The following is a 13,803-nucleotide window of genomic DNA, read 5'->3' on the forward strand; positions in this document are numbered from 1 at the left end:
TTTTCTGACTGCATCCTGTAAGTAATGCTTGATATAATGGTTATACAAGCAAATATATACCTATATGTATATATTTGTATGTTTGTATATATTTGTTTACATATACTTATGATATTTATATTTTCCACTTCTTATGCAAAAGACAGTACACTGCACACTGCTCTGTTATTTGTTTTTTGTTTTTTTTTTTTTTTTTACTTAATATACTTCAGAATGTAAGGAATTCCTCTTTTTTACTGAGGGAAAATTTACATACAATGACATGCACTGATCTTAAACATAAAATTAGAGACTTTGTTAAACATATACATCCATCAACTACCACTCCTTTCAAGATATAGAATATTTCATTAGCTGGGGTAGGGATGCATCTTTTTTTTTTTTTTTTAAGACAGAGTTTCGCTCTTGTCGCCCAGGCTGGAGTGCAATGGCGCAGCCTTGGCTCACTGCAACCTCCACCTCCTAGGTTCAAGCGATTCTCCTGCCTCAGCCTCCCAAGTAGCTGAGATTACAGGCACCCGTCACCATGCCCAGCTAATTTTTGTATTTTTAGTAGAGATGGGGTTTTACCATGTTGGCCAGGTTGGTCTCAAACTCCTGACCTCAGGTGATCTGCCCACCTCAGCCTCCCAAAGTGCTGGGATTACAGGCGTGAGCGACTGTGCCCGGCCCGTAGGGATGCATCTTTAGACCAAGGCCTGAGGTTTCTTCACCACTACTGCTTATCTTCTTCCCATTAGCAAAGCCACTCAAGCTTACAGGAAGTCATTGGGAGAGCTGCCTGTATATTTACATCATCCTGTATACGGAATTCGGCTAAGCAAACCACACAGTGACATGTACTGGCATCTATGTGGGAGGGAAGAACTAGAATTTACTAGGGGGAAGATAGCCACGCCTTTTAGATTCTGAATACATGGGGGACTCAAAATACCTTACCATGTTGAACACCAAAGTGCTTGTTACCTTCTGCAGTGCTTTTTCACTGCTCTTAAAAGCTCATACCTAGTTCCACAAACTTCTTGATATTCAGCCATTACTCTAAAAGGGTACGTTGTACCTCACATGATCGACAGGGGAGGAAGAAACAATCAGTTCAGTCAAAAAGAGGTATTTAGAAAATGTTCTTTGGCCCTACAGCCACCCTTCTCAGGGTTTCCAGCTTTTCTGTCCCGGCACTACTCTTCCATGATAAACATGATCATTTTCACCTTACACAAACACTTCCTTGTGCAGGAAAAGGGAATGGAGCCCTTGAGCCTGTTTCTCTCTCTGTGTCCAAGAAAGGTCACTCAGTCGAGGGTTTTGTCTTTACTTGAAAAGTTAGTATTAGACACATTTGCATTTAGGGTGAAAAGGACTCGAGGGCCAGCATAGACATGGGCTATTATGACACATTGCATGGGACTTTTTCTGCCAGCTTGATGTGAGTCTAGGAAGGCCACTCAACAGGCAAAACGAAACCAAGTCTGTACTCAAACATAGACGCTGCTTGGGTTTGAATGCCAGCTTTTCCATTTGCTGGGTGTATGACCTTAAACCTCTCTCTGCATCAGTTTTCTCAGCTGTAAGATAGGGATGAAAACAATACCTACAACATAGACATTTTCTGAGGCCCAAATTAAGTTAATCCATGTTAAGGGCTTAGAAAAGTATCAAAAGCTCAATAAATGTTTGCAATTATCATCATAAGCATCAAGATACAAGCTTCCTGTGGAATTATAGTTGCCATCCCATTTATAGGAAGAGGAGAGTTTATCCAACTCTGGTTAAATTACAACCTTAAAAATTCCATTCTCTTTCAATTCTATCTGCAGATATAGTTACAAATTGTGTTCTTAAAAAAAAATCCTTCTCTCCAAGTGCTAGATAATTTTCCTTCCATCTACTACTAAAACATTCTAGTTTTTTTTTAAACTGGGTTCAGTATGTTTCATTGAGATGTGTTTATGATATCTTACAATTAGCAGAATTTTAAAAATAAGATGTTATAGAAAACGCAATGAGTATTCTCCTAAGCAAATAATTCTCTCCTCCTTCAATTACAACATGGAATATTTATTTCAGAAAAGAATATCACAAAATGGCTATTTTCTGCCTCCGACGTGATTAAAACCTACTCAGGTCTTTTTGTGTTTGTGTGAGCACCTGCTAGTTCAGCGGTTTTTCTAGCTTCACTTGCAACCAGTTAGAAGACTATGAAATACATGATTTTTAAAAAAGGCAACAGAATAGAAACTAACAGTGTGAGTCATATGTAATAAGGGCAAATCTTGTTTTGTGAGATTTCTGGTTTTGCTTTATATACATAAATATGTATGAAGGTATGTGCGTACTGGAGTTGGCATGTAATAAATGCCTTATTGTAAGTCCCAATCCAGACTTCAATAATCATCATCCTAGAGGACCGGCATAATGCTTTGTTTTAATTAAATCATCCTACCACATGCCAGGTAGTACACTAATTTATAGGAGTGAGTAAAACCTTGCAAGGAGCCCACCAAGTGTACTCTTGATAAGAACCCATGCTTTCTGTTTTCATTGAGAAGAAAGGTGTGGTGATCATTGGCCTTGCCCATCTGGTCTGTTTCTTATGAAGATAACTAGAATAATAAAAACTAACCAAGTCTGATTGTCATAAAAGGGCAAAAGTAAATGACCGTTACTTTGCAATAAATAGTTGGAGTAGAAAAAAATACACGCTAATTTATAAAATCACCTTGTTAGTAATAATTCATGTTACTTCTTGCTAGCTCTAGTGTTCTTTGAAGATTATCTGTATTCTTATTGTTTGCTGAGTTTTCTCCCTATTTAGCCTGATAACTAATCCACTGTCCAGAGGCATACTGCAAATAGTCCCTCCATGCTTTTATCCCTGGCCTCCTATAGAGTTCAAGCTCCCTGCAGGCAGGGGCTCTTCTGATATCTCCTTCCCATAATGCCTAGAAGAGTAACAGATGCACACCAAATACCCAATAACTTTTGTTGAGGGTTAAGGAAAAAGTATGGAAGCTTTTACCTTGGAGGAACTGGTAGCCTGGGGCACAGTGAGTCTGCTTTCGGACTGTGGGTGTAGTTGAAGGAATTCAAACTATAAACACACAGGAAGGACCCTGGAAGCAGAACACACAGACATTACACCATCTTCCCAGGTGAGTCAGTAAGGAAACCAGTCATGTTACCAAACCAGAAAGGAGAAAGAATCAACTATTAGGTCTATGGGTGACAGAAACACAAAAAGAATAGGCATATAATCTGAGGTCTAGTGAGGGCCTCTCTCACGCTCTCTTCAAAATCCCAAATTCAAAAGTAAAAGTTATATGATTGGTCCCAAAATAATCTGAAGCATATTTGAAAACGATGTAGAACCTTGATAGTTTAAACCTGGCTTTGCAAATAGTTTTTGAAAATCTGGCAAACCATTTCTTAGCTAGATAAAATTCTGAACAGTGGACTCAGTACAAAGTACTTTAGTTATACAAATGCTTTTGGTACAACTCATGATATCCGACTGGTCAGTGGAAGGGTCTATTGGCCCTGATAATCTCATGAAAAGACCTACTTGTCAGCAATTCAGCCCACAGCCTGCACATACATCTCTAGGGCTGGATGCGCCCACGTGCCTGGAGCTCCCTGACTTCCTTCTGACCCTGCCATTGGGTGCCAAATGTGGGCTGTCTCCTCTCTCTCTCCATGGATGACCATTCCCCTGCAGTGGCAGGGAGCATAGGTGGAACGGCTAGGGCTTCAGATAAATCCGGATAGAACCAAAATAAACTGAACAAGCTCAAGAGAAAATGCTTACGGCCTGTTCCATGCAAGAGGAAGCACTCACAAGGAAGTAAACCTTCCAGCTTTCCAGAGAAAGCAGGGTCAGGATAAATGATCTGATCTGGGTCCCCACAGCTTACCCCACCATGGGGAAAAGACCAAACCAGGCCCCAATGCCTACCACTGGTGTTTGCAAAGAGCTGGACCTCTTCCAGGGAGTCAAGCTGCTCTTCAGGGCAGCGGGATACACAGAGGGCTGTGCGGTCGAGCCGCACACCTTTGACTTCCAGGTTGCAGGAATTCATAAAGAACACGTGTCTAGGAGACAGATGAAACAGAAGAATGTGTTAGAGCATTGCCTCTCACTGGGCTTAATTGTGGGCCTTAAAAATATCCACATGCTATCAAATGCAGGGTTCCCCCAGGCACACTTTCCTAATTAAATGTTTCAGCATAATTGAACATTTGTCATGCTTACTGGTGGTCATCCATGAGGCTGTGCAGCTTGGAAACTGTCCACAAATGGTAACAAAGCTTTATTTCTCCAGATTTAGTGTTTTCTAAGGGATAACACTGGGGGAGCTACCTGAGAAAATCTGAGGAAGAGAAGCGATTGATTAAACTGCCTGTGAATTGGTAGATCAGGCCAATGCACACACTATTCCATGGACTCCATGGAGAACACATTTGTACCCAGGAGTGTTCAAATATGCTTCAGAAAATAACTGAACACAGGGAAGCGAGAAGTGGAAAGGAGGGGGCCGAGGCTGGGAACTAAAGGCTTGTCTTTCCCCTTTTCTCCCAGGTTGAGAGCCAGGAGGCTCAGGACAGCCCTCCTGCAGCTCCCCAGGGACAGGGTAGAGGGGGCACAAGAATGAAACTGGAGTTGCCATCAGCAGGTTATGCACTAGCAGCCATAGCTTCTGGACTCCTGCCCAAGCACTCATCCAGGCTCTGAGAACTCAGGAATGGCAGAGGAAGACCCCTCCCATGGAGGAAGGCTGCCCTCTATGGGAGGGACCTTGAGAAGCGGTCCCAGAAGGCGTTTCCCCCTCCTATTGGGCATGGAAGAAGGGTGGTGCAAGAGGAGATGAAAAGCAGATTTCCTGGTGTATGATCTATGTATTTTTGAAAAAGTTTAAAAAGTGTGTTAAAATATACATAAAATTTACCATCTGAACCTTCCTTTTTTTGGAGACAGAGTCTTGCTCTGTTGCCAGGCACCAGGCTAGAGTGCAATGGTGCGATCTCGGCCCACTGCAACCTCCGCCTCCTGGGTTCAAGCAATTCTCCTGCCTCAGCCTTCCGAGTAGCTGGGACTACAGGCGTGCACCATCATGCCCAGCTAATTTTTGTATTTTTAATAGAGACGGGGTTTCACCATGTTGGCCAGGATGGTCTCGATCTCTTGACCTCGTGATCCACCCACCTCGGCCTCCCAAAGTGCTGGGATTACAGGCATGAGCCACCATGCCCGGCCACCATCTGAACCTTTCTAAGTGTCCAGTGACATTAATACATTCACATTGTTGGGCTATCATCACCACCATCCATTCGCAGAACTCATTTTCCCAAACTGAAATCTGTACCCATTAAACAAGAAGTTCCCACCTGCCTTTCCTCCAGCCCTTGGCAATCTCCATTTCACTTTCCCTTTCTAGGAATTTGATTACTTTACATATCTGATATAAGTGGAATCATACAATGTTTGTGTTTCTGTGACTGGTTTATTTTACTTGGCATGATAACCTCAAGGTTCATCTACGTTGTAGTATGTGTCCGAATTTCCTTCCTTTTTAATATTTCATTGTAATGTACAAATCGCATTTTCATCATCCATTCAACCACTGATGGATACTTGAGTTGCTTCTACCTTTTGGCTGTTGAGAATAATGAATGCATACTCACTTCAACCAGGAATGACTGTTTCTTGACACTGCATTATGAACACAACCTGAAATGGGAGCACGTGGGCATCTAAGTCGCCCTCCCTCCTTCTGTCTTCTTTGTAAGTGGCTCTACGAGTGCAGGAGAAAATGCCCCCTAAACAATCCGTGCCCAGAAATGGCAAGAGCCCCCTTGGGAGCAACACTCAGGAGGATAAGAGCCCGAGTCTAAGATTTGTATTTTGTGACTGCAAATTTACATTCAAGATTTATTTAGATCCTTAGTTTTTCTCTCCTAGGAGCTACTTTTATTCTTGAGTCCTAAAAATCCTTTTTTTTTTGTTCTGGTGAAGCAAGAGCTAAAACCTTAAAAATTCTTACAAGGCACTCTCCATCTTAGAAGCTCATAGTCAGGGATTTTTCTCCCCTCCACGGGATTCCCATTCCTTCGCTCCCCTTTCTGTTTCCCAGTGAGAGCTGGGGTGGGGAAGTAGGGGAAAGAAGGCAGCACAGTGCTACAGCTGAAAGTGTAGCCTGGCACAGGGGTGGGACACAGGTCCCCAGCGTTCCGTGGGTTCAGGTATTTCCACACAAACAACAGGTGGATGATGTAGGGTTCAAACATATGATTGGTAACATGATTCTAATACATGATGGAGAATAATAGCAGCAATTAACATTTCTTACACCTTAGCTCATGCAGTGTCTCATGGATCCTTACAACAACCTTGTTGTGAGGTAGGTATTATAACTAGTTGAGATGAAAACTAGGCTTTGAGAGGTTGAGTACTCTGCCCAAGATCATGCAGCTGAAAGCAGCGTGGGCTGAATCTGAACTTAGGACTGACTCTAAAACTTGTACTGTTACCCGTACTATAGACACAGCCTCCCTTTGTATGAAATAGGCTGACAGAGTTTTGAATGGGAAAAGTTTTCAGGCTTTAAATGATGAATTTATACAAAGTTTTGAGGCACAGTTCCTCTACAGGCTGGGGACTTACTTAGATACTTACTTTTTTAGGGTCATGTCCTGCCCTGAAAGAGGGGCGCCTTCCACGGGGGAGTTCTTCTTGCCACACACGTTGCCAAAGCTGTCATAGCCGAAGAGGAGTCTTCCCGCGGCTCCAGCCACCACCGAGTAGCCCATGATAAACACCTGGCAAAACCCAGGGCACATGAGAGCCTGACCGAAGGGCCGCGTGCACAGTGCCCCACACCCCTGCAGATGCTGACGTGAAATGGAGCCTGGTGAGACGTGAAGCTTTCCAGCATGACAGTCCTTCGCTGCGGCAGCAGCAGCGTCCACAACTCCAATCTATCGGCATCCTGCTCTTCTGATACTTGTAAGTTTAGGGGGAGAGGATTCTAATCCACTGAAACAGATTCCTCTCCATTTTCTTACCTCTTTGTACCTTTTCCTTAAGAGTCTGTCATTTTTTTTTTTTTTTTTTGGTTTAACTTCAGTGGGACAACTCAATGTTTTTTCTCCTTGAGGTTCTTACTTTATCTAAGTGCTTCCGGGCTATGCTAATTCTTTACCTGAGGTGTTCTGTTTGTTTGTTTACTACTACTTTTTGTTTTTCTTTTCTTACTTTTAGGGGATTCTACAGAAGCAATACAGTTGATAGGTACTGAAATACTGTTCACAAGTCTGCAAATAGTGTTTTGGAATAACTGCTTAAGACATACAAAATAAAGAACCACAGGAATTCTGTTGGACAAGAACATCCTGCAAGCTATGATCATTTTTATCCACTTTCAGAGTGAATGTGGAGTATTTGAAATTTCAGTTCAAACAGCTGTGCCCTTAATACATACTGACAGGCTCTCCACCAAGATTGAATATATATATCTTCCCATAATACAACCTTAGTCAGTTTCCCAGTATTGTATACAATATATAGGAAGTCATTTAATACTCTATATTGACAAGTTCATTCCAGGAGAGAGGATATAATACACCATTCATTAACATACAGCATTGACACCTTATGCTGCAATGGTACATTGTCCTAAATTCAAATACCTTCTAGATATTTTGCACTCATTACTAACTTAGAAATCAAAATAACAAACATTCTTCAAGTGCCCAGTGTGTGCCTGAGACGTCGTTACTGGGAGACACAGGAATGACCAGAACCTACTCCTTGCCCTCAAGGAACGCAGGACTTTCTGGCTGCAGACCTCCCGGGGAAGGAGGCTCCCTGTCCTTCCCCACTCTCCAAGATCCTCCTAAGTCTAACTGGTCAGATTCTAGAATGAGTGGGTCACCTTTGCTAGTAGACTGTGTCTCTCACCCTTTACCTAAAGGCTGTGGACGCAGGTGTGACTCTGTGTGCCCACGTGGCTGGCATGGCAAGTTGACCGCGCCTTGACATACTTGTCCCCTGTCCTTTGAGTTGGAATGTAGTAAGGTCTTGACTGTGTTTGAATTTAGGGGGAGGAGAGGGGTCATGTGCTTCTGCCTAGCTCACCAGTGATCTAATAACAAAGTGATGTTTTCCATTTACTATCATTCTTTCCCTTGGAAAGCCTGTGGTGAAGAATGGAAAGTTTTTCTGGGTGGGAGAGATGGGAGTAGGATTTGAGTAGCCCCTGCTAATACTACAACTTATTATTATTATTATTATTATTATTATTTATTTTTATGTTTTATAGAGACAGGGCCTCAATTGATTGCCCAGGCTGGTCTTAAACTCCTGGCTACAAGGGATCTTCCTGCCTCAGCCTTCCAAAAAACTACCACTATATACCTTTATTGTCCTAATTTCAAACATGCAATTGCGACTCCATATGAGAGGTGATGTAGGAGGTGTGTACACTGCTCTGGTGGAGCCACGAAGGTGGTCACCATCAGCCATGTCTGCAAAACCAGGAAAATGGAATCTTTGAGACTTTGTTCCTTGTGTTTAATGCAAATATAAACCCAGGCTGGTGCTGCATTGGCAAGAACCATCCCTGCTTATAATTTCAGCTCCTTCCCCCGAGCCTTTGTCCAGCCCTAACTCAGGGCAGCACCATCAATAATAATCCTGTTCAGCACATCACCAGTCAGGACGTCTGCCACAAGACCTGAAAGCTGAACAACAGAGGCAGAAAAAGAAAAAAACAAAACAACACTCCTTGCTTTGTTTTAAATACCTGTGACTAAAAACTGTTGCATATCATTCTTATCTACTTTATCCTTTCTGTCTGGTTACAAATTTTTTTAAAACTTCAATAGAAATATGCATCTTAAATGGAAAAAAAAAAAAGCCAGTGAGCTAAGAAAGGACTCTGATTCTTAAAACAGAATGCTATAGTGAGAACTTGGACATATTAAAACCATTAGACTTATTTGGCTGTGATAGGTCATCTACAAAGCCTTTTCCTAGGATTCTCAGTTGTCGGACTGAGAGTTTGGTAGTGAGGTCCTAGGTGGAAGCTGTGGAGGGGCTAAGGCAGATCATTAAATCACAGTAACAGCTTGAGGTCAAAGCTGCCAGGCACAAGGCAGGCCAGCTGCTCCCTGCATTTATACAACAGCAGTCTTAGAGAAAAACACCAGCCATCTGTGAAGTTAAGCCGAAGGTATCCTAGGTGCACTGTCTCTCTCGGCTCTTAGAGGAGAGTTCCAACGTAAGCAACAAAAATCATCTGATTAAGTGTTTCAGGCCTAACCTTCCACTGTGCCTGGAACCAAGTCTGTCTATGTGAAACGGGTCACAAGTGAACAAATGCTTTTCTTACTTGGAAAGAGGAACAAACATGGTATTTTACGGTCTATTCAAATGGAATTCTTTGCAACAAAGGTAATTACGATCTGATAGTTATTATCCTGCTCTATAAATTAATCATTTACCATGCAGCAAACAGCACGCCTCAGCCTGGCATGGATGATTTCATGAAAGTGGCCTTTGAAAATGTCGGGTGAGACTTTTTCTGCTGCTACCTACAACTCTAAAATAAGTATAAAAGCAGCAAGATTTGACTTCCAACAGACTCTCTCAGGATTAAAACCGCACAGTGTGATGGGGTTTGCCAGCAATCATACATACCTGGAAACGAGCGTAGGAAAAATCATTCCTTATTTGCTATGGCTAACAGTATTGGCTGCTAAACACAACATATCGTGTGTGTGTGTGTGTGTGTGTGTGTGTGTGTGTGTGTGTGTGTGTGTGATGTTCAGCTAAAGGAAATGCAATTTATTTCTAGGCTTACCCTAGCTTTTCCTTTGTTAAAGGCGCACCAACAGCTTGAGGAATATTTGATTTGGGAGTGTGGCAGGTGGTAAAAGAACTGCTTAGTAAATTCGGATAGTAAGAGGAGACACATTGGCCTTACTAAATAACGATCACATTGCAAACTGTTAATTCCCATTTCCTAATAGAGTCACACCTTAGAACATGGCCTGGAGCAAAAAGACAAGTCTTTCTAGCAAGTCTAGGATAAGAATTCTCCTGACTACTAACTGGTGTTTACTGTGGGTTAATGGCAGAAGTCTCTCACTGCAGCACCAACTACGATTTACATTTGGGACAGAGTTATTTCCAGACGCGCACACACACTGGCCTCTTTCCTTGCCAAGCACCCACACTTACCAAACCAGTCCAAAAGAGAAAGAACAGGAATAACCATGCCGTATCTGTGCGTTTCCTATAAATCTGGGGTCGCCACTCCCTAGGGGCTCCTTCTGCAGAAACCTTCCAGAAAAAGGGAGAGTTGAGAAAAAAGATAAACAAGTGGACTCAACCTGGAAGCCGAACCCAAATCTACTCGAAGTGTGCTCAAAGTAACCAATCTTTTTCTAAATTTTTAAAATTAGGTTTTTGTTTTTTGTTTTTTTCTTCCCCGTGACCACCTGAAGCTCTTTCCCGCAGCCTTTGAAACACCTGCTGCGTGCGGGGCGGATGTTAAGCCCCCAGCCGCCAAGTGCTCACCTGGAGGTGCACCTGAGGGCCGCCCCAAGTTCGTGCCCCGCGGCCCGGGGCTCCCCGGCTTCCGCCCCAGCACCGGAGCAGGGTCCAGGGTCCTCCCCGCCAGATGGCCCCAGGGTACTAGGCGGGGGCGCGATCCCTGAGGCGCGGGAAAGGCGGAAGAGTCCCGGCGGGGCAGGTGCGTGCAGGAGGGGGACCCGACCCTTCGCCGGGGCTCTTCCCCCGAGGGCCGAGGCTGCGGGCGCTTACCAGGTACTCGGCGCCCGAGCAGGGCATCGCGCGCTCGCCGGCGGGGGCGGTGACTGGGAGCTGCCGCCGTGTCCCGTACGCGGAGACGCAGCGCCGCGGGCCGGGGCCGGGGCCGGGGAGGGGCGAGCAGGGCGCAGCGCCGCCTCCCGTTCGCCTTTGCGCCTGGCCCGGCGGCCGCGGGCGCCGAGGTCCACTGGGTCGGCCTCTTCCCTGCGTGGGGTCCTGCCCCGGTGGGAGGAAGAGGCTCAGACGCTTCCCTGTCCTCTCGCCTCAACCGCCTCGCGGCCGCAGCTCCCAGGATGTGCACCTCGAAGACTGAAGCTGAGCCGGCGCCGCCGCGACCTTGCGCGGGTGGTCGGCCTCTGCCGTGAGCTAGAAGTCGAAAGTCTCAGCAGATCCTTCCTGAGGGCCGAGCGACAGTGTAGTGGTGTAGTCTACACAGCAAACAGGTGAGCAGCGTTTACTGTGTGCCGGGCGGATTCTGTTCTCACTGCTCTTGTCATTCCTAGTATACGGAGGAGGGAAACTGAGGCACGGCCAGCGATGATGCAGCTTGTTCGAGGAGACAGGGTAAGCTGCTGAGGCAGGAGTCGAACCCAGACACTCCAGGAGACCGGCGCTCTCGAGGTGGTTTACTCTGACTTCTCTCCCACTTTGCCGTAGGACAATCGTTGCCTGACTTTGCAGTTGAAATGGTAGCGTCCACTGAAGCGACTGGTGGGGTAGTTTTCCAGGTAATATCAGACCAGCACAAAAGCTCTGTTGGGGTGAGGAATTTAAAAAACAAAAAAAAAACTGCAGACCGACCTTTCCCCACCTCCTCCCAATCCAGCCTCTACCCTTCCCTCTGCCACCCTCAGGGCTGCTAGGTTTTAGGTGCTGCTTCTACCTAAGGGTAGAAACCTGACTGCAGGAAAGATCTGGCAAAGTGGCAGAAACTGGGAGTGATAGACAGTGGTTCTCTGGTGCACGTGACCTCCTTCTGGGCTAGCACCACCCTCCCACTCCAAACTCACTGGGCCTTCCTGGATGCATGTTTATCAGACAGAGTAGGTGAAACTCCAGATGGTCTAGATCTAGAGCCCATACTTACAACTGCACTTAAAGCTATTCCATGCTGCCTCCCAAATAGAGCAGCAATTGCAATAAATGTAAGCGGGTTAAACTTACCAATTACAAAAAGAACAGCCTTTCAAAGTGAATGAAAACAAGGGATTCAGCAATATGTTTTCTACAAGAAACTTGTTTAAAACATAGACACTGAAAGGTTAAAACTAAAAAGATATAGCACAAACATGAACCACAGAAAGCTCAGGTAGTAATTTTAAAACCTGACACAAGATAAAAAGTTCATAAGGGAGGTCATAAATGTGCCTAACAATGCAGCTTTAATATTTGTTAAGCAGCAACTAACATAAGTTTAGGCAGAAACAGATAAATCAAAATTATAGTTGGAGATTTTTAACTAGCCAATAGATCAAGTAGACAGTAGATCCTTCCTCTCCTCTCCCAACACACATACACACAGAAAACAAATATGGAAGGTCTGGACAATATAATTAATAAACTTGAGCCATTAGATATTTACAAGTCATATACATTTCCATCAAACAGTGAATACATGTTCTTTCCCTTTTCAGGTACATGTGAAACATTAAAGCAAAAACATAAACTGCATTAGATCTTAAAGGAAGGCTCAATACATTTCACAGTGCAATAAGATTAGAAGTAATGAATAAAAATATGTGTGGTGGATAGATTTTAAGGTGCCTATGATTTCCACCTGCTGGTGTTTACACCCTTATGTAGTTCCCTTCTTTGGAAGTGGATAGTACCTGTACATTTTAACCAATTATGGTGGTTAATTTTATGTATCATTTTGAATAGGTCAGTCACAGGGTATCCAAATATGTGGTCAAACATTATTCTGGGTGTTTCTGTGAGGCTGTTTCTGGATGAGATTAGCATTTAAATTGGTGGACTGAGTAAAGCAGTTTTCCCTCCTTAATGTGTGTGGGCCTCATCCAATCAGTTGAAGGCCTGAATAGAACAAAAGGCTGACTCCATCCCCCTAGTAAGAGGATTCTCCTGCCTGATGGCCTTAGAACTGGGATATTGGCTCTCGGTTTACAGCATCCTACCGGCCTTTGGACTTGAACTAGAACATTGATGTTTCCTGGGTTCTATAGCAGCTTCTAGCCTTTGCACTTAAATTGGAACATTGGTTTTGCAGATTTTGGACTTGCCAGCCTCCATAATCCCATGAGTCAGTTCATTATAATAAATCTCTTTATAGTATCTATCGATCTATTATCCATCTGTCCATCCTATTGGTTCTGCTTCTCTAGAGACCCCTAATACACCAAAAGAATACAGTAAATGTGATGGAAAATCATTTCCATGATTACATGACGTTAGGAAAGAAAGAGAACCCAGTTAGATTGTGCCCAGACTCCTGACCAACAGAAACTACAAGATAATAAACGTGTGTTAAGTCACTGCATTCGCGGTAATTTTTCATGTACAATAAATAATACAGCAGATATATTAGTTCATTCTTGCACTACTATAAAGAAATACCTGAGACTGGGTAATTTATAAAGAAAAGAGTTTTAATTGGCTCACGGTTCTGCAGGCTATACAGGAAGCTTAGTGGCTTCTGTTTCTGGGCAGGCCTTAGGAAACTTACAATCATAGTGGAAAGTGAAGAGGAAGCAGGCATGTCTTACATGGCTGGAGCAGGAGAGAGATGGGGAGGTGCTACACACTTTTAAATGACCAGATCCCACAATAACTCACTATCATGAGAACAGCACTGAGGGGATGGTTCTAACCCATTCTTGAGAACTCAGCCCCTGTGATCCAGTCACCTCCCGCCAAGCCCAACCTTCAATACTGGGGATTACAATTTGACGTGAAATTTGTGTGGAGACAGACCCGAATCATATCAGCAGAACAGCAAAAAACAAACAAAACCCCAC

The 13,803-nt window shown here is 44.0% G+C and overlaps 1 protein-coding gene and 1 long non-coding RNA gene across 5 annotated transcripts in view; one reads left to right on the forward strand and one right to left on the reverse strand.

The window, feature by feature from the left end:
• The window catches only part of SLC44A3 (solute carrier family 44 member 3), a 72,048-nt gene extending 61,108 nt beyond the window's left edge, over nucleotides 1-10,940 (reverse strand). For both annotated transcript variants that reach the window (XM_064370184.1, XM_064370183.1), the window contains exons 1-5: nucleotides 10,823-10,940; nucleotides 10,238-10,339; nucleotides 6,671-6,813; nucleotides 3,953-4,089; nucleotides 3,020-3,113 (exon numbers count right to left, since the gene is read on the reverse strand). In XM_064370184.1, the coding sequence (XP_064226254.1) occupies nucleotides 3,020-3,113; nucleotides 3,953-4,089; nucleotides 6,671-6,813; nucleotides 10,238-10,339; nucleotides 10,823-10,849 (503 nt within the window). In that variant the 5' untranslated portion in view covers nucleotides 10,850-10,940. The remainder of the gene's footprint in view (nucleotides 1-3,019; nucleotides 3,114-3,952; nucleotides 4,090-6,670; nucleotides 6,814-10,237; nucleotides 10,340-10,822) is intronic.
• A 182-nt stretch (nucleotides 10,941-11,122) lies between these two features.
• LOC135272058 (uncharacterized) overlaps nucleotides 11,123-13,803 on the forward strand; it is a 90,225-nt gene continuing 87,544 nt past the window's right edge. For all 3 annotated transcript variants that reach the window (XR_010340164.1, XR_010340166.1, XR_010340165.1), the window contains exon 1: nucleotides 11,123-11,271. This is a non-coding gene — a long non-coding RNA (uncharacterized LOC135272058). The remainder of the gene's footprint in view (nucleotides 11,272-13,803) is intronic.

This window comes from Aotus nancymaae, unplaced genomic scaffold (assembly GCF_030222135.1).
Source record: "Aotus nancymaae isolate 86718 unplaced genomic scaffold, 86718_ANA_hifiasm-v0.15.2.pri h1tg000103l, whole genome shotgun sequence".
NCBI classification, from domain to species: domain Eukaryota; kingdom Metazoa; phylum Chordata; class Mammalia; order Primates; family Aotidae; genus Aotus; species Aotus nancymaae.